The sequence below is a fragment of the Leptodactylus fuscus genome, chromosome 7 (assembly GCF_031893055.1).
Source record: "Leptodactylus fuscus isolate aLepFus1 chromosome 7, aLepFus1.hap2, whole genome shotgun sequence".
NCBI lineage: Eukaryota > Metazoa > Chordata > Amphibia > Anura > Leptodactylidae > Leptodactylus > Leptodactylus fuscus.
The window spans coordinates 135,515,990-135,540,197 of NC_134271.1; the positions used below are offsets into that span (position 1 = coordinate 135,515,990).

A 24,208-nucleotide genomic window follows, 5' to 3' on the forward strand; every position below is an offset into this window, starting at 1 on the left:
ATATTCTTTGAATTCCCAGTCAGACAATGGCACTATATACCAGTAGCAAAAATTGTGGGTGCACGTAACCCCAATATATTCTTTGAATTCCCAGTCAGACAATGGCACTATAAACCAGTAGCAAGAAATGAGGGTATTTGTAACTCCAATATATTCTTTGAATTCCCAGTCAGACAATGGCACTATATACCAGTAGCAAAAATTGTGGGTGCACGTAACCCCAATATATTCTTTGAATTACCAGTCAGAAACTGGCACTATATGGCAGTAGCAAGAAATGAGGGTATTTGTAACCCCAATATATTCTTTGAATTCCCAGTCAGACAATGGCACTATATACCAGTAGCAAGAAATGAGGGTTTTTGTAACCCCAATATATTCTTTGAATTCCCAGTCAGACAATGGCACTATATACCAGTAGCAAGAAATGAGGGTATTTGTAACCCCAATATATTCTTTGAATTCCCAGTCAGACAATGGCACTATATACCAGTAGCAAGAAATGAGGGTATTTGTAACCCCAATATATTCTTTGAATTCCCAGTCAGACAATGGCACTATATACCAGTAGCAAGAAATGAGGGTATTTGTAACCCCAATATATTCTTTGAATTCCCAGTCAGACAATGGCACTATATACCAGTAGCAAGAAATGAGGGTATTTGTAACCCCAATATATTCTTTGAATTCCCAGTCAGACAATGGCACTATATACCAGTAGCAAGAAATGAGGGTATTTGTAACTCCAATATATTCTTTGAATTCCCAGTCAGACAATGGCACTATATACCAGTAGCAAAAATTGTGGGTGCACGTAACCCCAATATATTCTTTGAATTACCAGTCAGAAACTGGCACTATATGGCAGTAGCAAGAAATGAGGGTATTTGTAACCCCAATATATTCTTTGAATTCCCAGTCAGACAATGGCACTATATACCAGTAGCAAGAAATGAGGGTATTTATAACCCCAATATATTCTTTGAATTCCCAGTCAGACAATAGCACTATATACCAGTAGCAAAAATTGTGGGTGCACGTAACCCCAATATATTCTTTGAATTACCAGTCAGAAACTGGCACTATATGGCAGTAGCAAGAAATGAGGGTATTTGTAACCCCAATATATTCTTTGAATTCCCAGTCAGACAATGGCACTATATACCATTAGCAAGAAATGAGGGTATTTGTAACCCTAATATATTCTTTGAATTCCCAGTGAGACAATGGCACTATATACCAGTAGCAAAAATTGTGGGTGCACGTAACCCCAATATATTCTTTGAATTACCAGTCAGACAATGGCACTATATACCAGTAGCAAAAATTGTGGGTGCACGTAACCCCAATATATTCTTTGAATTACCAGTCAGAAACTGGCACTATATGGCAGTAGCAAGAAATGAGGGTATTTGTAACCCCAATATATTCTTTGAATTCCCAGTCAGACAATGGCACTATATACCAGTAGCAAGAAATGAGGGTATTTGTAACCCCAATATATTCTTTGAATTCCCAGTCAGACAATGGCACTATATACCAGTAGCAAGAAATGAGGGTATTTGTAACCCCAATATATTCTTTGAATTCCCAGTCAGACAATGGCACTATATACCAGTAGCAAGAAATGAGGGTATTTGTAACCCCAATATATTCTTTGAATTCCCAGTCAGACAATGGCACTATATACCAGTAGCAAGAAATGAGGGTATTTGTAACCCCAATATATTCTTTGAATTCCCAGTCAGACAATGGCACTATATACCATTAGCAAGAAATGAGGGTATTTGTAACCCCAATATATTCCTTGAATTCCCAGTGAGACAATGGCACTATATACCAGTAGCAAAAATTGTGGGTGCACGTAACCCCAATATATTCTTTGAATTACCAGTCAGAAACTGGCACTATATGGCAGTAGCAAGAAATGAGGGTATTTGTAACCCCAATATATTCTTTGAATTCCCAGTCAGACAATGGCACTATATACCAGTAGCAAGAAATGAGGGTATTTATAACCCCAATATATTCTTTGAATTCCCAGTCAGACAATGGCACTATATACCAGTAGCAAGAAATGAGGGTATTTATAACCCCAATATATTCTTTGAATTCCCAGTCAGACAATGGCACTATATACCAGTAGCAAGAAATGAGGGTATTTATAACCCCAATATATTCTTTGAATTACCAGTCAGAAACTGGCACTATATGGCAGTAGCAAGAAATGAGGGTATTTGTAACCCCAATATATTCTTTGAATTCCCAGTCAGACAATGGCACTATATACCAGTAGCAAAAATTGTGGGTGCACGTAACCCCAATATATTCTTTGAATTCCCAGTCAGACAATGGCACTATATACCAGTAGCAAAAATTGTGGGTGCACGTAACCCCAATATATTCTTTGAATTACCAGTCAGAAACTGGCACTATATGGCAGTAGCAAGAAATGAGGGTATTTGTAACCCCAATATATTCTTTGAATTCCCAGTCAGACAATGGCACTATATACCAGTAGCAAGAAATGAGGGTATTTATAACCCCAATATATTCTTTGAATTCCCAGTCAGACAATGGCACTATATACCAGTAGCAAGAAATGAGGGTATTTATAACCCCAATATATTCTTTGAATTCCCAGTCAGACAATGGCACTATATACCAGTAGCAAAAATTGTGGGTGCACGTAACCCCAATATATTCTTTGAATTACCAGTCAGAAACTGGCACTATATGGCAGTAGCAAGAAATGAGGGTATTTGTAACCCCAATATATTCTTTGAATTCCCAGTCAGACAATGGCACTATATACCAGTAGCAAGAAATGAGGGTATTTATAACCCCAATATATTCTTTGAATTCCCAGTCAGACAATGGCACTATATACCAGTAGCAAGAAATGAGGGTATTTATAACCCCAATATATTCTTTGAATTACCAGTCAGAAACTGGCACTATATGGCAGTAGCAAGAAATGAGGGTATTTGTAACCCCAATATATTCTTTGAATTCCCAGTCAGACAATGGCACTATATACCAGTAGCAAAAATTGTGGGTGCACGTAACCCCAATATATTTTTTGAATTCCCAGTCAGACAATGGCACTATATACCAGTAGCAACAATTGTGGGTGCACGTAACCCCAATATATTCTTTGAATTACCAGTCAGAAACTGGCACTATATGGCAGTAGCAAGAAATGAGGGTATTTGTAACCCCAATATATTCTTTGAATTCCCAGTCAGACAATGGCACTATATACCAGTAGCAAGAAATGAGGGTATTTGTAACCCCAATATATTCTTTGAATTCCCAGTCAGACAATGGCACTATATACCAGTAGCAAGAAATGAGGGTATTTGTAACTCCAATATATTCTTTGAATTCCCAGTCAGACAATGGCACTATATACCAGTAGCAAAAATTGTGGGTGCACGTAACCCCAATATATTCTTTGAATTACCAGTCAGAAACTGGCACTATATGGCAGTAGCAAGAAATGAGGGTATTTGTAACCCCAATATATTCTTTGAATTCCCAGTCAGACAATGGCACTATATACCAGTAGCAAGAAATGAGGGTATTTATAACCCCAATATATTCTTTGAATTCCCAGTTAGACAATAGCACTATATACCAGTAGCAAAAATTGTGGGTGCACGTAACCCCAATATATTCTTTGAATTACCAGTCAGAAACTGGCACTATATGGCAGTAGCAAGAAATGAGGGTATTTGTAACCCCAATATATTCTTTGAATTCCCAGTCAGACAATGGCACTATATACCATTAGCAAGAAATGAGGGTATTTGTAACCCTAATATATTCTTTGAATTCCCAGTGAGACAATGGCACTATATACCAGTAGCAAAAATTGTGGGTGCACGTAACCCCAATATATTCTTTGAATTACCAGTCAGAAACTGGCACTATATGGCAGTAGCAAGAAATGAGGGTATTTGTAACCCCAATATATTCTTTGAATTCCCAGTCAGACAATGGCACTATATACCAGTAGCAAGAAATGAGGGTATTTATAACCCCAATATATTCTTTGAATTCCCAGTCAGACAATGGCACTATATACCAGTAGCAAGAAATGAGGGTATTTATAACCCCAATATATTCTTTGAATTACCAGTCAGAAACTGGCACTATATGGCAGTAGCAAGAAATGAGGGTATTTGTAACCCCAATATATTCTTTGAATTTCCAGTCAGACAATGGCACTATATGGCAGTAGCAAAAATAGTGGGTGTATATAGCCCCAATTCTATTGCTAGGGGACTTGCAGTGTATTTCTGGGGTGAAGGTGGGGGGGCACACCGTTGGAACGGGTATCGGGGGTATATATCGGGTATACGGGAATACACTGTCAGTGTATTCCATTCAGGATCCTGGGAAAGCTGGGTTGCGGCGATTGAGCCCGTCAGTGCCACGTTACACTGACAAGCTTCTCCCTGGAATTGAAGTTATATGTAAGCCCAATATACACTCACCGGCCACTTTATTAGGTACACCTGTCCAACTGCTCGTTAACACTTAATTTCTAATCAGCCAATCACATGGCGGCAACTCAGTGCATTTAGACATGTAGACATGGTCAAGACAATCTCCTGCAGTTCAAACCGAGCATCAGTATGGGGAAGAAAGGTGATTTGAGTGCCTTTGAACGTGGCATGGTTGTTGGTGCCAGAAGGGCTGGTCTGAGTATTTCAGAAACTGCTGATCTACTGGGATTTTCACGCACAACCATCTCTAGGGTTTACAGAGAATGGTCCGAAAAAGAAAAAACATCCAGTGAGCGGCAGTTCTGTGGGCGGAAATGCGTTGTTGATGCCAGAGGTCAGAGGAGAATGGCCAGACTGGTTCGAGCTGATAGAAAGGCAACAGTGACTCAAATAGCCACCCGTTACAACCAAGGTAGCCAGAAGAGCATCTCTGAACGCCGCACAGTACGTCGAACTTTGAGGCAGATGGGCTACAGCAGCAGAAGACCACACCGGGTGCCACTCCTTTCAGCTAAGAACAGGAAACTGAGGCTACAATTTGCACAAGCTCATCGAAATTGGACAATTGAAGATTGAAAAAACGTTGCCTGGTCTGATGAGTCTCGATTTCTGCTGCGACATTCGGATGGTAGGGTCAGAATTTGGCGTCAACAACATGAAAGCATGGATCCATCCTGCCTTGTATCGGTAACGGTTCAGGCTGGTGGTGGTGGTGTCATGGTGTGGGGAATATTTTCTTGGCACTCTTTGGGCCCCTTGGTACCAATTGAGCATCGTTGCAACGCCAAAGCCTACCTGAGTATTGTTGCTGACCATGTCCATCCCTTTATGACCACAATGTACCCAACATCTGATGGCTACTTTCAGCAGGATAATGCAATGCCATGTCATAAAGCTGGAATCATCTCAGACTGGTTTCTTGAACATGACAATGAGTTCACTGTACTCCAATGGCCTCCACAGTCACCAGATCTCAATCCAATAGAGGAGCATCTTTGGGATGTGGTGGAACGGGAGATTCGCATCATGGATGTGCAGCCGACAAATCTGCGGCAACTGTGTGATGCCATCATGTCAATATGGACCAAAATCTCTGAGGAATGCTTCCAGCACCTTGTTGAATCTATGCCACGAAGAATTGAGGCAGTTCTGAAGGCAAAAGGGGTCCAACCCGTTACTAGCATGGTGTACCTAATAAAGTGGCCGGTGAGTGTATTCTTTGAATTCCCAGTGAGACAATGGCACTATATAGCAGTAGCAAAAATAGTGGGTGTATATAGCCCCAATTCTATTGCTAGGGGACTTGCAGGGTATTTCTGGGGTGAAGTTGGGGGGGCACACCGTTGGAACGGGTATCGGGGGTATATATCGGGTATACGGGAATACACTGACAGTGTATTCCATTCAGGATCCTGGGAAAGCTGGGTTGCGGCGATTGAGCCCGTCAGTGCCACGTTACACTGACAAGCTTCTCCCTGGAATTTAGCTCTTATAAGAGCTGTTGGTTGTCTTCTCCTTCCTATCCTAGCCTGTCCCTGCCTACCTAGAATCTAAGCCCTAGCTAACTGGACGGAAACCTCCGTCCCCGGTGAATTGCAAGCTCAGAATGACGCGAACCTGGGCGGCGCTGTTCTTTTAAATTAGAGGTCACATGTTTTCGGCAGCCAATGGGTTTTTCCTACTTTTTTCAACGTCACCGGTGTCGTAGTTCCTGTCCCACCTACCCTGCGCTGTTATTGGAGCAAAAAAGGCGCCAGGGAAGGTGGGAGGGGAATCGAGTAATGGCGCACTTTACCACGCGGTGTTCGATTCGATTCGAACATGCCGAACAGCCTAAAATCCGATCTGTTCGCTCATCTCTATTAATAACCGAGTTTCAAACATGTAAGGAAAAAAAACACACAAATACATAAAATAAAACTTTGCACTACAATTTATACATAACCAATCTTTCGTGTCACTCAAATCACAAATTTTAAGGAAAATCAAATTTCTCATTACGAAAAAAATATCATGAACACGCAACGTCCTGATAATTCTAGATTTAGCTTACTTTTCTTGGCTACTACGGTAATTGAGAAAGAGACAGAGGTGCCTCTTTTTGAAGAAAAGAAAAATGTAAATCCCATCAATACTTGGTGTGACCTTTGCCTTTTGCCTTCTATCAGTTCTTCTGAATGGAAGCGACCGGGACGCCGACTTTGCCGGTGGCCAGCCGCTTAACCCCCTGCATGCCGGCTGCGTCCATTCATTCCTATGGGTGCGTGCTATTCAAAACGGAAGTTTTGAATAATGTTCATTCATCTCTACTTATAAGCTCAGTGTGAATGTGGTTTTATGAAAAGCTGCAACCAGACATCTCTGCTGTACAGTATGAACAATACATCGGGTCCTTCTTTCTCTTAACGTCAGGGGAAAGTCATGATGGCTCAGTGTACATAAGAAAGCTGGTGCTGACAATAAAGGTAGGTTAAGTCACCTTTGGTCTATTGTGCATTGGAACCAACATGACAAGTCCTGCATGAAGATAGCAAAGAATATAAAACAATATACAGTGAACTTGAAAGCCAAATTGTGCCATAAATGTATGTAATTCAATTTTTTGGACAAGTTACAGCAGACACTATTAGTTTCAACTATAGTATCTATCTATCTATCTATCTATCTATCTATCTCATATCTATCTATCTATCTATCTATCTATCTATCTCCTATCTATCTATCTATCTATCTATCTATCTATCTATCTATCTCCTATCTATCTATCTATCTATCTCATATCTATCTATCTATCTATCTATCTATCTCCTATCTATCTATCTATCTATCTATCTATCTATCTATCTATCTCTTATCTATCTATCTATCTATCTATCTATCTATCATCTATCCATCTCCTATCTATCTATCTATCTATCTATCTATCTATCTATCTCCTATCTATCTATCTATCTATCTATCTATCTCTTATCTATCTATCTATCTATCTATCTATCTATCTATCTATCATCTATCCATCTCCTATCTATCTATCTATCTATCTATCTATCATCTATCTATCTATCTATCTATCTATCTATCTATCTATTCATCTATTTATCTATCATCTATCTCCTATCTATCTATCTCCTATCTATCTAAATCAAATCAAATCTATCTATCCATCTATCATCTATCTATGTCCTATCTATCTATCTATCTATCTATCTATCTATCTATCTCTTATCTATCTCCTATCTATCCATCTATCTATCTATCTCCTATCTATCTATCTATCTATCTATCATCTATCTATCTCCTATCTATCTATCTATCTATCTATCTATCTATCTATCTATCTATCTATCTGGCCATATTTGTCATACAGAATTCCCATAAACAGAAGGATTTATATTTCATATATGATTCTACTTACTCTTTATTACTTTTAGATGTTACAATACAATATCAAAGAAGAAGCAAAATTGTCTACAACAGTGATAAACCATACATGTTAGCCAGAAGACCCCTTTAATAAGGGACACCTAAGCCAAATAGCTTGCAATTTTTTCTGCAACTTGATGCTTCCCCGTATTAACGTTAGTATACAAAGGACATGGCAAATTGCACAGACAAGGAGAAGAATGTGCATCCATTGTAGTTGACCATAATCTTCTATAGTTACAATCACTGACCCGTAATACAGGACATTAAACACAAGCATGGCGGTAAGTGTCTTCACCGCAGTGACATGAGCCCCAACAGTCTCCATTTTAAAGTTGATGGCAATTTTTCTGCATCCGTTCAATGTGTCTATACAGGGATATGACGGTGACCAGAACGGAGGTCACGAATATTAAAAAACAAAAAAAAGAAAATGCAAAATACAATTTGAGGTAAAGAAAAGATTTTAAGGGTGAAGAATTTGGATTCAGAAAAATAGTATTATTTATGTAGAGTTCTGACATATTGTATGCAGTAGGAGTACTTATAAGAACTGAAGCCAAGACAGATGGAAGGAGGATCCAGGGGAACATCTTCGGGAACATGCGCTGAATAGAGATGTAGAGGTTGTGGTTGATGTTCACAATCTTCAGGCAGAAGTGAATGGAGAGCCATGTGGAGAAGAGCAAGGTGCAGAATATTAGAGACAGGTAGGCGATGTCAATGTTCAGCCATGCAATAGTGGAGAATATTGAGAAGCCATGTATCAGTACAATGCATCTGAAGCATACTTGAAGGATTCTGAGAAAAAGGCTTAATAGACCAAGACCACAGATGAGCTGATCACTTACATCAAGTCTTCTGTTCTTCTTCCAGTCCTGAATATTCACAACTAGTATGAACATGTATCCGGGAAGAATAATCGACAGTGAATTACAATCTGCAACATGTAGAACATTATTCCAAGCATTGGACATATTCGAGCCTATGAGAAGCTGTAGATATTATAGAAGGGCAATGACCATTTGTCGGTATCAGTAACGTCTGTCAGAGACATGTACTTTTAGATACAAGGAACATGCAATGTGTACTCTGAAAAATGAGAAAATGCAAATTGTATCCTAAATGAAAATATCAGATGGTTTACTTTTTGCTAATATTTTCTATTTTGGATCATTTGTGAAAATTAGAATTCATCTGCTCATATTACTGGCAAATAAGCCTCTAAATACATCCTAGCCATGTCCTTTACAGGTATATACATTCTAGGGAGATGTATAAAAAATACAGCAAAAAAAATAATAATCTGCAGTAATCACTGTAATGCATAAAGCATTATAGAGAGATAGAACCGGTGTCAGATGAGATATTTGGAACAAGACACAATTCACATCCCATATATATATATATATATATATATATATATATATATATATATATATATATATATATATATATATATATACACTCACCGGCCACTTTATTAGGTACACCATGCTAGTAACGGGTTGGACCCCCTTTTGCCTTCAGAACTGCCTCAATTCTTCGTGGCATAGATACAACAAGGTGCTGGAAGCATTCCTCAGAGATTTTGGTCCATATTGACATGATGGCATCACACAGTTGCCGCAGATTTGTCGGCTGCACATCCATGATGCGAATCTCCCGTTCCACCACATCCCAAAGATGCTCCTCTATTGGATTGAGATCTGGTGACTGTGGAGGCCATTGGAGTACAGTGAACTCATTGTCATGTTCAAGAAACCAGTCTGAGATGATTCCAGCTTTATGACATGGCATTGCATTATCCTGCTGAAAGTAGCCATCAGATGTTGGGTACATTGTGGTCATAAAGGGATGGACATGGTCAGCAACAATACTCAGGTAGGCTTTGGCGTTGCAACGATGCTCAATTGGTACCAAGGGGCCCAAAGAGTGCCAAGAAAATATTCCCCACACCATGACACCACCACCACCAGCCTGAACCGTTACCGATACAAGGCAGGATGGATCCATGCTTTCATGTTGTTGACGCCAAATTCTGACCCTACCATCCGAATGTCGCAGCAGAAATCGAGACTCATCAGACCAGGCAACGTTTTTCCAATCTTCAATTGTCCAATTTCGATGAGCTTGTGCAAATTGTAGCCTCAGTTTCCTGTTCTTAGCTGAAAGGAGTGGCACCCGGTGTGGTCTTCTGCTGCTGTAGCCCATCTGTAGCCTCAAAGTTCGACGTACTGTGCGTTCAGAGATGCTCTTCTGGCTACCTTGGTTGTAACGGGTGGCTATTTGAGTCACTGTTGCCTTTCTATCAGCTCGAACCAGTCTGGCCATTCTCCTCTGACCTCTGGTATCAACAACGCATTTCCGCCCACAGAACTGCCGCTCACTGGATTTTTTTTCTTTTTTGGACCATTCTCTGTAAACCCTAGAGATGGTTGTGCGTGAAAATCCCAGTAGATCAGCAGTTTCTGAAATACTCAGACCAGCCCTTCTGGCACCAACAACCATGCCACGTTCAAAGGCACTCAAATCACCTTTCTTCCCCATACTGATGCTCGGTTTGAACTGCAGGAGATTGTCTTGACCATGTCTACATGCCTAAATGCACTGAGTTGCCGCCATGTGATTGGCTGATTAGAAATTAAGTGTTAACGAGCAGTTGGACAGGTGTACCTAATAAAGTGGCCGGTGAGTGTATATATATATATATATATATATAACTATCAGGAGGACCCGGCTTCGCACAGGCATATTTCACTTGTTGCTTGTGTAGTTGCCCCATAAGAATTGTCCAGTTTTGCACTGTTGTATTTTGTATGTCGTTTGTGAGTGTGTCCATAAGTGTCATGTGATCATGTGTATCTCATTTTGGATATCAGTGAAAAACCTGCAATCGGTTATTATGGATACATGGAGCAAAGCTGTGTAAATGTGACCTTGTGCAACAGTGTCATCCACAGGGCCCTGTTTCTTTAAAGCTGACATACAGCAATGAAGAAAAATGGCTGAGTTGCTATGGAAACTTAAAATAAAACTCTGTGCACAGACGCGTATCTAATCCTCTGGTGTGTGGTACTGTGTGCTGAGGCGCATATCTAATCCTACAGCGTGTGGTACTGTGTGCAGTGGTGCATATTTAATCCTCCGGCATGAGGTTTTGTTTACTGAGGCGCGTATCTAATCCTCTGGTGTGTGGTACTGTGTGCAGTGGCGCATATCTAATCCTCTGGCATGAGGTTTTGTGTGCTGAGGCGCGTAGCTAATCTTCCGGCATGTGGTACTGTGTGCAGAGGCACGTATTTAATGCTCCAGCGTGTGGTACTGTGTTCCAACCAGCTTCTCTCAGGGGTGTCCCCCCGCAAAAATAGCAGGAATCCAGTGCAGTTACTTCTTGCTATATACGTTCCAACCAGCTTTTGTTACAGGTGTCCCCCCAAAAAAATAGCAGTAATCCACTGCAGTTACTTCTTGCTATATACATTCCAACCAGCTTTTCTCAGGGATGTCCCCCCACAAAATAGCAGGAATCCACAGTAGTTACTTCTTGCTATATATATGAAAAACAGCTTTTCTGGAAACCTTCTTTCTTCCCCAAATGGATGGACAGAAACACAAATTTAAGCTAAAGAAACATTTGAATGCACCCCTTTAAATCATATTGCCCATGACAACCACAGAGGGAATAGGCAATGGGAAATCCAAAAGCCCCCACCCTTAACTGTCATTGTTTATGTGTGTGTGATGTGGTGAGACCTTCTAAAATTCACTTTTCTGTCCCTTAACGTGAGCCCTTCCAAATTAAGTTAGAGGCCCTTAAGCTGAGCTACCAGCAGAGATTGAGACCCTTTAGGTGACTTCAGCCTCTTACCAGTAGAGTTTTAGGCCCTTTAACTTAGTTCAGCCTTGCACCAGGAGAGTTTTTTGCCCTTTGGGTGAGTTGAGCCTTACACCAGCAGAGTGTTAGCCCCTTTAAAATTGTTAGCCCCTAAAACGGTGGTTCCAGAACCATCACTCTCGTTGTGTTGGATTGATGCAGTGGATTGGACTGAGGACCCAGACATTGACCTTGATTGTGATTGGGAAATTGATAACATTTTGGCATCAAGTCTTGGGGGTAACTTTTATTTAGAGGACTGCAAAGGGGGAGAATTGGCTGCAACCACTACTAGCGGTAATGGTCCTCTAATATCGGACTCTACATTACTTCTATAGGGTTCTGATCAGGTGTTAATTGTCCAAACAACATGCTCCAGTACCTTAGATGTAGATCAGCTTAGTTAAGCCTTGCACCAGCAGTGTTTTTGTCCCTTGGGGTTAGTTGAGCCTTGCACCAGCAGTGTTTTTGGCCCTTCAGGTTAGTTGAGCCTTGCACCAGCAGTGTTTTTGGCCATTGGAGTGAGTAGAGCCTTGCACCAGCAGTGTTTTTGGCCCTTGGAGTTAGTTGAGCCTTGCACCAGCAGTGTTTTTAGCCCTTGGAGTTAGTTGAGCCTTGCACCAGCAGTGTTTTTGGCCCTTGGAGTTAGTTGAGCCTTGCACCAGCAGTGTTTTTGGCCCTTGGAGTGAGTTGAGCCTTGCACCAGCAGTGTTTTTGGCCCTTGAACTGAGTAGAGCCTTGCACCAGCAGTGTTTTTGGCCCTTCAGGTTAGTTGAGCCTTGCACCAGCAGTGTTTTTGACCCTTGGAGTGAGTAGAGCCTTCCACTAGCAGTGTTTTTGGCCCTTCAGGTGAGTTGAGCCTTTAAACAGCAGTGTTTTTTTACCTTCAGGTGAGTTGAGCTATGAACCAGCAGTGTTTCATTTTTGGGCCCTTGGGGTGACTAGAGCCATGCAGCAGCAGTGCTTTATTTTTTGGCCCTTGGGGTGACCCTTATAAAATTAGATTTCAGGCCCTTGGGGGTGAGCTATAAAACATACATTTTCAGGAACTTGGGAGTAGTCCTAAAAAATTATTTTGCAGGCCCTTGAGGTGAAGACCTAAAAAATTGCATTGCAGGCCCTTGGGGGGTATCCATGAAACATTAATGAAGTTTTTTAAGAATTACATTAGGGTGATGGGGCTGGGGTTGGAGGAGGAGGATGAGTGAATTGGGTGCTGGCAGCCCCTCTCCAGTACCTGGACTGTGCACTGGATATCCAGCTGGATATCCATGTCCACGTCCTTGCCATGATTGGCAGGTTCATTGTATGTTTCTCACACTGAGAACAAGCTCTCCCTATCACTCCAAAACGAAAATGAGACGAAGATGGCTGATACTATTCTTATGAATCAGAGGTCACATGTTTTCGGCAGCCAATGGGTTTTTCATATTTTTTTTCAATGCCTACGTTGTCGTAGTTCCTGTCCCACCTCCACAGTTATTGGTGCAAAAAAAGCGCCAGGGAAGGTGGGAGGGGATACAAATTTTTACTGCGTTTGCCACGTGTTATTCGATTGGAATCGAATATATCGAACAGCCTGATATTCGACCGAATACCTATTCAATCGAACAGCGTTCGCTCATCTCTAAATACGAACACCGCGTTGAAAATGCCCTTACAGTGCGATTCCCCTCCCACTTTCCCTGACGCTTTTTCTGCACCAATAACAGTGCAGGGGAGGTGTGACAGGAACTATGACAATGGAGGCATTGATAAAACAAGGAAAACGCCATTGGCTGCCGAGGACATGTGACCTCAGATTCAAACGAACAGGCGGCATCAGCTCCGATTCATTCTGTGCTCGCACTTAGTTAGAGACAGACATCTGCTGAGGGCTAGTCAAAATAATGGAGTGGAGAGCAACCAATACTGGATATTTGCAATCCTTGACCGGTAGAGGGGAGGGCCAATCGCATTAATGACTGCCACAAGCAATTGGTACAAAACATGATGGAGATGTTTCCATCGAGTGTCACAGAGAGGACAGTTCCTCCATGAGGCGAACAAGTGCCGTCCGTTCCACACCCACAAGGGGTACACTGTCTAAGCTCTGGGACACGTTAATGGCACCCCCTCGCCAAACTCCCGCCACTGAGGGGTCTAGTGTCACCAGGCAGGAAAAGTATAGGCGCATGTTGCGGGAATACCTGTCCGACCACAGCCCTGTCCTCTCTGATCTCTCTGCGCCCTACACGTATTGGGTGTCGAAGTTGGACCTGTAGCTTGAACCCTATACGCCTTGGAGGTGCTGTCCTGTCCTGCCGCCAGTGTGCTATCTGAGATGGCTGTCAGCTGACAGTGCTGACCGGCTGACTTTCATCAAAATGAACAGCCAATGGATAGACCCATCATTTTCGTGCCTACCAGTGTCACGCACCCCAACATGAATTGTCATGTCTGCGCTCAACCTCTACAATTCCTCCTCCACCATCTGCGTTGCACAATTCTGATCCTTCTAGGCTCAATCCACCCTGATTTCCCCAAACTCTGCTGGTAAGAGGCTGAAGTCACCTAAAGGGCCTCAATCTCTGCTGGTAACTCAGCTTATGGGCCTCTAGCCTAATTTGGAAGGGCTCATGTTAAGGGCAAGGAAAGTGAATTTTGGAAGGTCTTACCACATCACACACAGACACATCCACAATGACAGTTCAGGGTGGGGACTGTTGGATTTCCCATTGCTTATTCCATCTGTGGTTGTCAAGGGCAACGTCATTTAAAGGGGTGCTTGTTAAGGTTTCATTAGAGTAAAATTTGGGTTTCTGTCCATCCAAGTGGGGAGGAAAAAAGGTTTCCAGGTATTTTATCACTTTCATAGTGGGTTTTTTGAGTGTCGAAAGTGTGTAGTTGATAGGCTGTGATGTTGGGGTAAAACTGTGACTTGGGCTTGTTAGATGCCCCCAGGCATGCTTCCCCTGCTGTCCCAGTTGCATTGCAGAGGTGTTGTCATCATTTGCTGAGGTGTCATAGTGGACTTGGTGACCCTCCTGAGTCGAACATTAGTTTCCGCCTAAACGAGTATTTTTCCCCATAGACTATAATGGGGTTCGATGTTCGATGGAACAATCGAGTATTGAGCGGCAAGTCGAATCGAACTTCGAACATTTCACTGTTCGCTCATCTCTAGTTGTCCATGCTCAAGCATAATGGCTGCGAGGGTGATGCCGATTGGTGGCGTTGTAACACCTAGAGGAACCAAACTGTCCACCACAAGTGTGAAAAAAAATAACTTTTGTCAAACTGACTCATGCATGGCTGACAAGGATGTTGAGTCTCCCCAGCTAATGCCAATGAATAGATCTTTCCGTCTCCCTGTATCATGTTCCATTTACTGTACTGCTATCCCTACACAGCCAGACATCATCTCCTGCAGATATAGCTGTCACTATGTATTACATGTATGACATTTTACAGGCATTAGATTCTGCTGATATCATTCCTGTACTTCATTGATCATTTAAGGATGAAGATGGTTAAGTCATTCCTCCTATTAATCATTTCCATATCTTACCTGACCTGACACAATGATTGGATTCACTATTCAAATCCTCCCGTCCGAGTATTCAAACATGGAAGCCATTGGCAGAACGTGAAGGCATTTCATATAGCAGACTGTGATACACTTTGCATCTTTCCACTTCGGCTGTCTATTCTGTATCTGTAATATCCAAGTCAAATAAAACATTTTTTCCTAACAAGCCACCGAGCTGCTTCTTGTGTTCCATAAAATCGAGAAAGTGAAGACATTTAATATTTCCAATTGATATAACATTGCAAGTATTCTAAGTACTAAGTTAGGCGGCTACAGACGACCATGGTGTGATCAGTGTGCTGTCCATGTATTTCACGGATAGCACACTGACCCATTCATTTCTATGGATCTGTACACATGACTGTTAACTTCATGGTCCTGTGTGTAGGCTGACAGTCCAGGCCACATAATATAGAGCAGGTCCTATTCCTGTCCTATTTTGTTGCCCTTGCTTCCGTGGTTCCTATTCATTTAATGAAAGGGGCCACAGAAACATGGCCAGTGTACGGGCAGTTCTCGGGTGACATCTATATGTTCCCCGTGCACCGGCCTTGCCTTTAATCCATGGCTGGCCAGCAGCACACAGTTGTCTGCCTTACTAAATTTACTATCATGGTTATGACACGTGGTGCATCTTTGGCACATTGTTGCACAATATAGTGTATCTTTAGCAAATCTAGTTTGGGCTCATATGTTTCAACTTATTAAACTGGTGAGTGTAGATTCTCACAATAAGGGACGGTCTTAAATGCACCAAAAAGGCAACCAAAGTTGAATTTTGGTTCAAGGTAAGCCAACTAAAAGTGGAATAAACGTAGACTAGACAGTTTAAAGATATACTGGATGTATTGTCCAGCATTAGCCACTGAGATAAATATGCGTGCTAATGCCCACAGTCGATGCCCACACCGATCGTGGGCATTAACCCTTCTGGCACCTTGTAAAGGCTCCCCGGCCTGTCTACAGTAACTTTATTTTGCAGGCTGCTCTAGGTTTTTGTAACAGTGAGGGTAAGTTCACACAGGGATTTTTGGAGGCCGCCTCAGGTTCCGGACCAAAAAACGGGTAGTCGCGGCTGAATGCCGGTGCACTGCAGTCGCGCACTCCGCTTCAGATTAGGCCCAATGAACGGGCCTAGTCCAGAGGAGGGAATGTGCATCTCACTTGACTGGCTCCCATTGATTTCAATGAGAACCGTCTTTTTGGTCAGGGTTTTGAAGCGGATACGGCCTCTAAATCCTGACCAAAAAACCGCTTGTGAACTTAGCCTAAGTATTTTAGAAAGTAGGCGGGGGGAAAGGGGGGGTAATCTTAGATTAGAATTTTCAATTTATTCCGGAAAACCCCTTCATCTGCCTATGAGTTGTTGTTTTTGGGGTTTTTTTTTTTAAGAAATTACATAACCTGTGATACACACATCTGAATATGTTTAGCTATGAGGACACATCTGTATAAAACCTCTAAAGCTTATTTTCAGGAATCAATAATGCTTAATAGATTTATTCCAGAGATGAATTTCTTTTTAGTCTTCATCCACTTCAAGATAGTTACAGTTACAGTAACCTGACCATATATCCAGGAAGAATAATTAGCAATAAAAATCAATCTATAACCCAAGTATTGGATATATTTGTATCAGTAAGAAGCAGTTAGATGACAGATTAGATCAGTAACCTTTAGTCTGTATGGGAGAGATTTGTTATGTACTAAATACGTTATTATAAAAAAGATGAACATTCTGTACAAATTGTACTTGGATACCAAGAAAATGCAAATTCTGTCCCAATCACATCTAGAGTATCGCATGTTGTGAGGCTTGCAAATAGTTTCTATATTTGACTTGTATAATGAAAGTTGTTTTCTGTCTTTCCACTGTAGGCAAATACATCTCAGTACTGACACAATCGTGTAAACTATCACACTCAGGCCATGTTTGATACCGTAATAAGTTGCTGCAATTTAGGACCTTTCTGTGTGACTTGTTTATTTGTATCTGGAAGTCAGACTCGCTTTTGACTTTTCATGTAAAGGTTCCCCTTCCCTGTCTATATTAGACTATAAAATGATCATTCTGGATAATTATTTCTTAGAACTGGTTCCTTTCCAGGGGCCACTGATTGGTTTCAGCATGGGATGCAAGGTATGGTGCCCGATGAACCGTGTGTGGGCACACGGCAGTACGTAGAAGGGAAGGAGCAACATTGGGTGATTGCAAAGCAGATTTTGCTGGAATAGTTTTCTGGTGCAATGTTTTATTTGTAGAGCCCCTACAGTACCAATACAATGGAAACCCAAAAGTGACCCCATTTTGTAAACTACACTCCTCATAGAATTTAGCAAGGGGGACGACAAGTATTTCGACCCCACAGCAATTTCACAGATTTTATTAATCCCCGCCTAACATCTGCCGTAATAGTATGGCGGATGCCAGGTGTTTAACTATGGCGGCCACCCGGGAGTCGGGTGGCTGCCATGGACACCTGGTGTCTGCTGTATCATACAGCAGCCATTTGCCAATGTTCACATTCAGTGCCCACACCAATGGTGGGCATTAACCCTTCTGGCACCTTGGTCAAAGCTGATCAAGGCGCCATTTTCCTGGTGGCGCATGGGCCCTGCCATTTTCCTGGTGGCGCATGGGCCCTGCCATTTTCCTGGTGGTGTATGGGCCCTGCCATTTTCCTGGTGGCGCATGATAGTATCCCAGGCGTGAATGCACAGCGGATGGTGAAGAGGGAATATGTAAGCTGTGAAGAGTACATTGTGAACACCAAATTTTTAACTATTTTATCACTAGCTCCTATGATTGGGGGAGTCACTCTGGGGGTCACTTCTGGTGTCTTTTTCTTTATAAGCTCTAAATCTGGGGTGTCCCCTGATATAAACTCACACAGCTTATACATTCCCTTCTTGCCAGTTGTGTTCTATTGATTTGGCGATTTTTGGAGATTTAGGTAGCCTTCACACGGAGTTTACGCTCTGCTCATTCTGAACGTAAACTCGTAAAACAGATCCCATTGATTTCTATGGGTGCTGGCATGTGTGTGCTCCCCATTGAAATCAATGGGAGGCTTTTTTTCCTATTGCTTTCAATGTGATATGCACGTATGATTGTCCAAAGTGCAGACATGGACAGGCTGGGCGTAATGATATCATGCTACTCGGTATACCCATGTCATTACTGAGACCCTATCACATGCCTCAGTTTTCAGCCTGGACACATGATGTCACAGTAGAGTGCTGAAGGAGGTCAAAAAAGAGGAAATGGAGGTTGAGTATAATTTTTTTTATTTTTTTATCTTTATTATGGACTGAGGCAGGGATTACTGTTAGCCACTCGCGAAGGCTAAGACAACCCCCTTCAATTATTAGCCCAGTATCCACCACCATCAGATGTACCAGGAAGAACACAGTAGGATCCAGTACTAGGATGATCACACATTGGTATTATTAAAATGTGGCCCTCCCCTCCATGGAAGTGATAATATGTGGCTACTTTATCACATCTGGTAAAAAGGAAATAAAAAGGGGGGCCCAATGTAATTTTTTTAATATTGTTTACGTTTTTGTTTTTTTTAAGAAATAAAAAAACAACATGGGATTATTATTATTAGTATTCATTTATATAGCACCATTAATTCCATGGTGCTTTACATTTGGGGGTTACATACAATTTGGGGGTTACATACAATACACAGAATATACAGGTACATATCATACTAACAATGACCAACTGGCACAGTGGGGTAGAGGGCCTGCCCGCGAGGGCTTACAATCTATGAGGAAAGGGGGTAGAGACAGAAGGAGAGGGGGAGACTGTACAGATGGCGGTGCGGTGATAGTGTTATTGGAGGTTGTAGGCCTTCCTGAATAGGTGAGTCTTCAGGGCCTTCTTGAAGCCTGTGATTGTGGGGTCAGTCTTATGTGTCGTGGTAAGGAGTTCCAGAGTATGGGGGATGAAGACGGTTGTGTGAGGAGTGGATGAGAGCAGAGCAGAGTAGGAGGTCATTGGAGGATCTGAGGTTACATGTGGGCAGGTAGCGGGAGATTAGGTTGGAGATATATGGAGGGGACAGGTTGTGGATGGCTTTGTATGTTAGCGTTAGTAGCTTGAACTCAATTCGCTGGGCTATAGGTAGCCAGTGGAGGGACTGGCAGAGGGGAGCAGCCGATGAGGATTGGGGGGGTGAGGTGGATTAAGCGAGCAGTGCAGTTTAAGGTGGACTGGAGGGGAGCGAGGGTGTTATCTGGGAGTCCATGGAGAAGGGTGTTGCAGTAGTCTAGGCAGGAGATTATGAGGGCCTGGACGAGCATCTTGGTAGTTTCCTGGGTTAAGGGGTCGAATTTGGTGGATGTTCTTGAGCTGGAGGTGGCAGGAGGTGTTGAGGGCTTGAATATGTGGCTTGAAGGATAGGTCAGAGTCCAGGGTTACCCCAAGGCATCGGGCCTGTGGGACAGGGGTAATTGTGGTTCCATTAACTTATAACTGATAGATGGGTCAGGTGGAGGGGCCATACAGGATGGGCTGAAGATGATAAACTCTGTTTTCTCCATGTTGAGTTTGAGAAAGCAGGAGGAGAGGAAGGAGGCTACGGCCGCTAAACAATCTGGAATTCTGGCCAGCAGGGAGGTAATGTCTGGTCCAGAGATGTAGATTTGGGTGTCATCGGCATAGCAGTGGTATTGAAAGCCATGATATTCTAGGAGTTGGCCCAGGCCAAGGGTGTAGATGGAGAACAGGAGGGGTTCTAGGACGGAACCCTGGGGGACACCTACAGAGAGAGGGCGTGGTGAGGAGGTGGTGTGCGAGTGGGAGACGCTGAATGTGTGGTCAGTGAGGTATGAGGAGATCCAGGAATGGGCCAGGTCTGCGATACCAAGGTATGAGAGAATTTCTAACAGGAGGGAGTGGTCAACTGTGTCAAAGGCAGAGGAGAGGTCGAGGAGGAGGAGGACAGAGTAGTGGCGCTTGGCTTTGGCGGTTAGCAGGTCGTTAGTGACTTTTGTTAGGACAGTTTCAGTGGAGTGCCGGGGTCTGAAGCCTGACTGAAGTCTGTCAAAGAGCAGGTTGGATGAGAAATAGGAGGAGAGTTCGGAGTGGACATGCTGCTCAAGAAGTTTTGAGGCGTACGGGAGCAGTGAGATGGGACGATAGTTGGCAGGAGAGGATGGGTCGAGGGACGGTTTCTTAAGTATAGGAGTGACAGTGGCGTGTTTGAAGGCTGAGGGGAAGGATCCATTGGTTAGGGATAGATTGAAGAGATGGTTTAGGGCTGGAGTAATGACATGGGATGGCTTTTATGGCTTTTCTCACCATTGTTCATTTTTGTATTGAAACTGAACCACCCCGATCTAAATAAATGCAAGACCTACAGACAATTAGATTTATTGAACATGATGAATACATAAAAACATCACTTTTTTTTACAACTTAAAATTTTTCATCACAAAATACATCTAGGGTCAGGGGATAATACACATCAGGGAGAGTGTGTGCCTACATAGGCAGTACAGAGACTTACAAGTCATTCCTGCTCTGCTAGGGATTCTGGGCGGCATACAGAGTGCACTGTTCTCCTAATTACATCCTGGAGAATAGATTTGCATAAAACACATCTAATGAATAACCAGATACCAGTGATAAGAATCCAAGCATATTTTCAGGATATATAATAGTGATTTCACAAGATACAAATTACATATATAAAAGCATATGGAACATATAGCATTCTCCACTATAATCTATTCATTGTAAGAACAAAATTTAAAGAATTTGAAGATTCTTTTTGTTTTAAATATTGAATATTTGTCCAAACTTATACGTTTTAAGTAGGAAAATGGAGCCACATTTTCTGTAACTTTTTCTGCAACTTTTTACTTCCTCGAAAAAACACAGGTAAGTCAAGGATATGCCAAACTGCAAATAACATAATAATTGTATTTGCCCACTTTTGATTACTTGTTTTTAGTAGACCGATAATTAAAATTGGTAAAATAAATTGAAGAAGATTAAGAACCAGTAGGAATATGAGAGTTCTCACTGCAGTAACATGAACGTCAACAGTCTCAGCTCTAAAATTGACAGCATTATTCTGCATTCGTTGCATGTGTCTGTACAGAGATACAATGGTGACCAAAACTGAAATAAAAAATATTAAAAAGCAACATGCATAAAATACATTGTACAATTGTAAGGAGAGAAATACAGTTAGCGGCGAACCACTTGTGTTAGTAGAATTGGAGTATAATTTTGACAAATCCTGGGCAACAGGACCACTTATAAGCAAAGAGGCAAAAACAGATAGAAGGAGGATCCAGGGGAACATCTTGGGGAATGTACCCTGAATAGAGATGTAGAGTTTGTGGTTGATATTCACAATCTTCAGGCAAAAGTGAATGGCGAGCCAGGTGGAGAAGAGCAAAGTACAGAAGTTTATAGACATATATGTAAGGTGACTGCTCAGCCATCCCAAACTGGAGATCACCTGGAGGCCATGTATCAGGACGGTGCACCTGCAGCTTACTTGATAGATTCTGTAGAAAAGGCTTAAGAGACCCAGTCCAGAGATGAGCTGATCACTTATATCAAGTCTTTTGTTCTTCATCCAGTCCAGAATATTCACAACTACTATGAACATGTATCCGGGGAAAGTGATCAACAAAGAAATACTTTCTACAGCCAGTATGCTGATGCTCAAAGCTGCTGCAATGCCAATGCCCATCTTAGTAACTTGTATAGAAAGATCAATCCGGTGACAATTTTCTCTGAAGAAGAGTTTCAGTCTGGCTCAGATATTATGGAGGAACAACATATAATTGAAATTTGTTGGGCGAAAGATGCAAATCACATGGTTTAAAACCTCCAAGCTTTCCGATCTTTATAAAATATTGCCATGCTTGAACGTTTGTATTATATTTGAATAGAATCCATCAGTACACCACTTAGTAAAATATCTACTGTGAGTAATAGAGAGAGTGAAGCCGAATAACCTAATAACAAGTATGGTATAATTTCATTGTAAGCCCTCGCGGGCAGGACCCTCTACCCCACTGTGCCAGTCGGTCACTGTTAGTATTATATCTACCTGTATATTCTGTGTATTGTATGTAACCCCCAAATGTAAAGCATCATGGAATTAATATAATAATGTAAAGCACCATGGAATTAATATAATAATGTAAAGCACCATGGAATTAATATAATAATGTAAAGCACCATGGAATTAATGGTGCTATAGAAATAAACAATAATTATTATTATTTGTAAAGACCATCAATAGTAAAGTAAATTGCTTAGATGAAAATAGAGGTTTCAGAACTGCTCTTTTTTATGTATGTGCTATGAAATATATACACATAGTAATGATGGAAGTTTTTTAAGGGCAGCCCTCATAACCCCTGAGCCAGCAGAGGGTGCACCTTATTAATGAAGATGATGAAGATGCTGCAAATACAACACATGGAATACAGATAAAAAGCAACAGTAGAATTTAAGGCTTAGTTCACTAGAGTAAAGGCTGTGATGATGAAAAACTTGTTCCTGGTGTCGCAGAGGATGCACTGCCTGGTCTCCTACTCACGACTGCCTTTAAGGTGCATTTGATTAGCAAGCATCCCCCAATCCACAAGTCATTCAACAAGTTTCCATGTTTCATGTCACACGCTGTCCTCCTTGCCAATAAGTATTTCTACTCTCAAGATGGCCTACAAGATTTTCAACTCATCTAGAGTTTGGTAATGGGCCATTAAATATGGAGCCATTCCCAGCCTGGTAAATGCCTGATGTCAAAGGGGTCACACTATGAGGGAACAATAAATTAAGGTGATCCTCCTCTATACTGGTGTTAGGATTGGGTCCCGCAGAGTTCCCGTCCAGCGCATAGTGCCACCTGCGGGCCAATCCAACCCTCGGCATCGTGCAGTGAAGTGTCTGGAGTCTAAGTCCAGCTTTCGGCCCACTGAGCATGCTCAGACATTTTGGAGCCGCTCAGAAGCTAAGTGCCATTGTTTCCCTACTGAGCATGCTCAGACATTTTGGAGCCGCTCAGAGGCTAAGTCCCATTTTGCCCATACTGAGCATGATTGGTGACATCATGGCCACCGCCTTGTTGGGCGGGGACTAGCTTTTATATGGTATGAGCCGACGCCCGCCCGGTGATCACACTTTGACTAAGTACCTTAAGATAGGAGGTTAGGGCCAGGTTCCAGTTAATGGTAGGAGCAGTCTCTAGGGATCTAGGTAGGATTCCTTGGCCCTGCCAGTGGGAATCAGTAGCCCATTTAACTGTCTACTCACTTTGTAGCTCCTAGCTGTTGCAGGAGCATGTTTTGTTGCTGACCTGGGGTGAAGATTAACCCTTGGCAGCCTTGCTGTTTCAGCTGTACTGTGCACCTGTCCAGTGAGGTTAACTGGCAGGGTGTTGTTGCAGCTTGTTCACATTGTGTACCGCGCCACATGACTGCCAGTGCAGTTTAACTGGTAGCACGCTATTCAGACTTAGAGCCGCCCATCTGGGCCTGTGGACCTCGCTGCAGTGTCTGTAGTTAAAGTTTATTATTTTTACATATATATATATATATATATATATATATATATATATATATATATATATATACACAGAACCGTAACAACTGGTAGCTTATGTAAAATAAAGACTTTTGCTAAACATATTGCTCTAGAAATGCTGCTTTGTTTTCCTGCTATGTGACCTTATTCCTCCCATTGTTTACACAGCGTTGCTATAACCATAGACCTATAGGACAAGTGATGGCACTCACTGCTTTGGCATCAGAACAATCGTTCAGCTAATTGCAGTTTGCTGA

At 42.1% G+C, this 24,208-nt stretch overlaps 1 protein-coding gene across 1 annotated transcript in view; it reads left to right on the plus strand.

Moving 5' to 3' along the window:
• The window catches only part of LOC142213382 (embryonic protein UVS.2-like), an 82,768-nt gene extending 60,526 nt beyond the window's left edge, over positions 1-22,242 (plus strand). The window contains exon 10 of the mRNA XM_075281700.1: positions 21,995-22,242. Coding sequence (XP_075137801.1) covers positions 21,995-22,242 — 248 coding nt within the window. The remainder of the gene's footprint in view (positions 1-21,994) is intronic.
• The last annotated feature ends 1,966 nt before the right edge of the window (positions 22,243-24,208 follow it).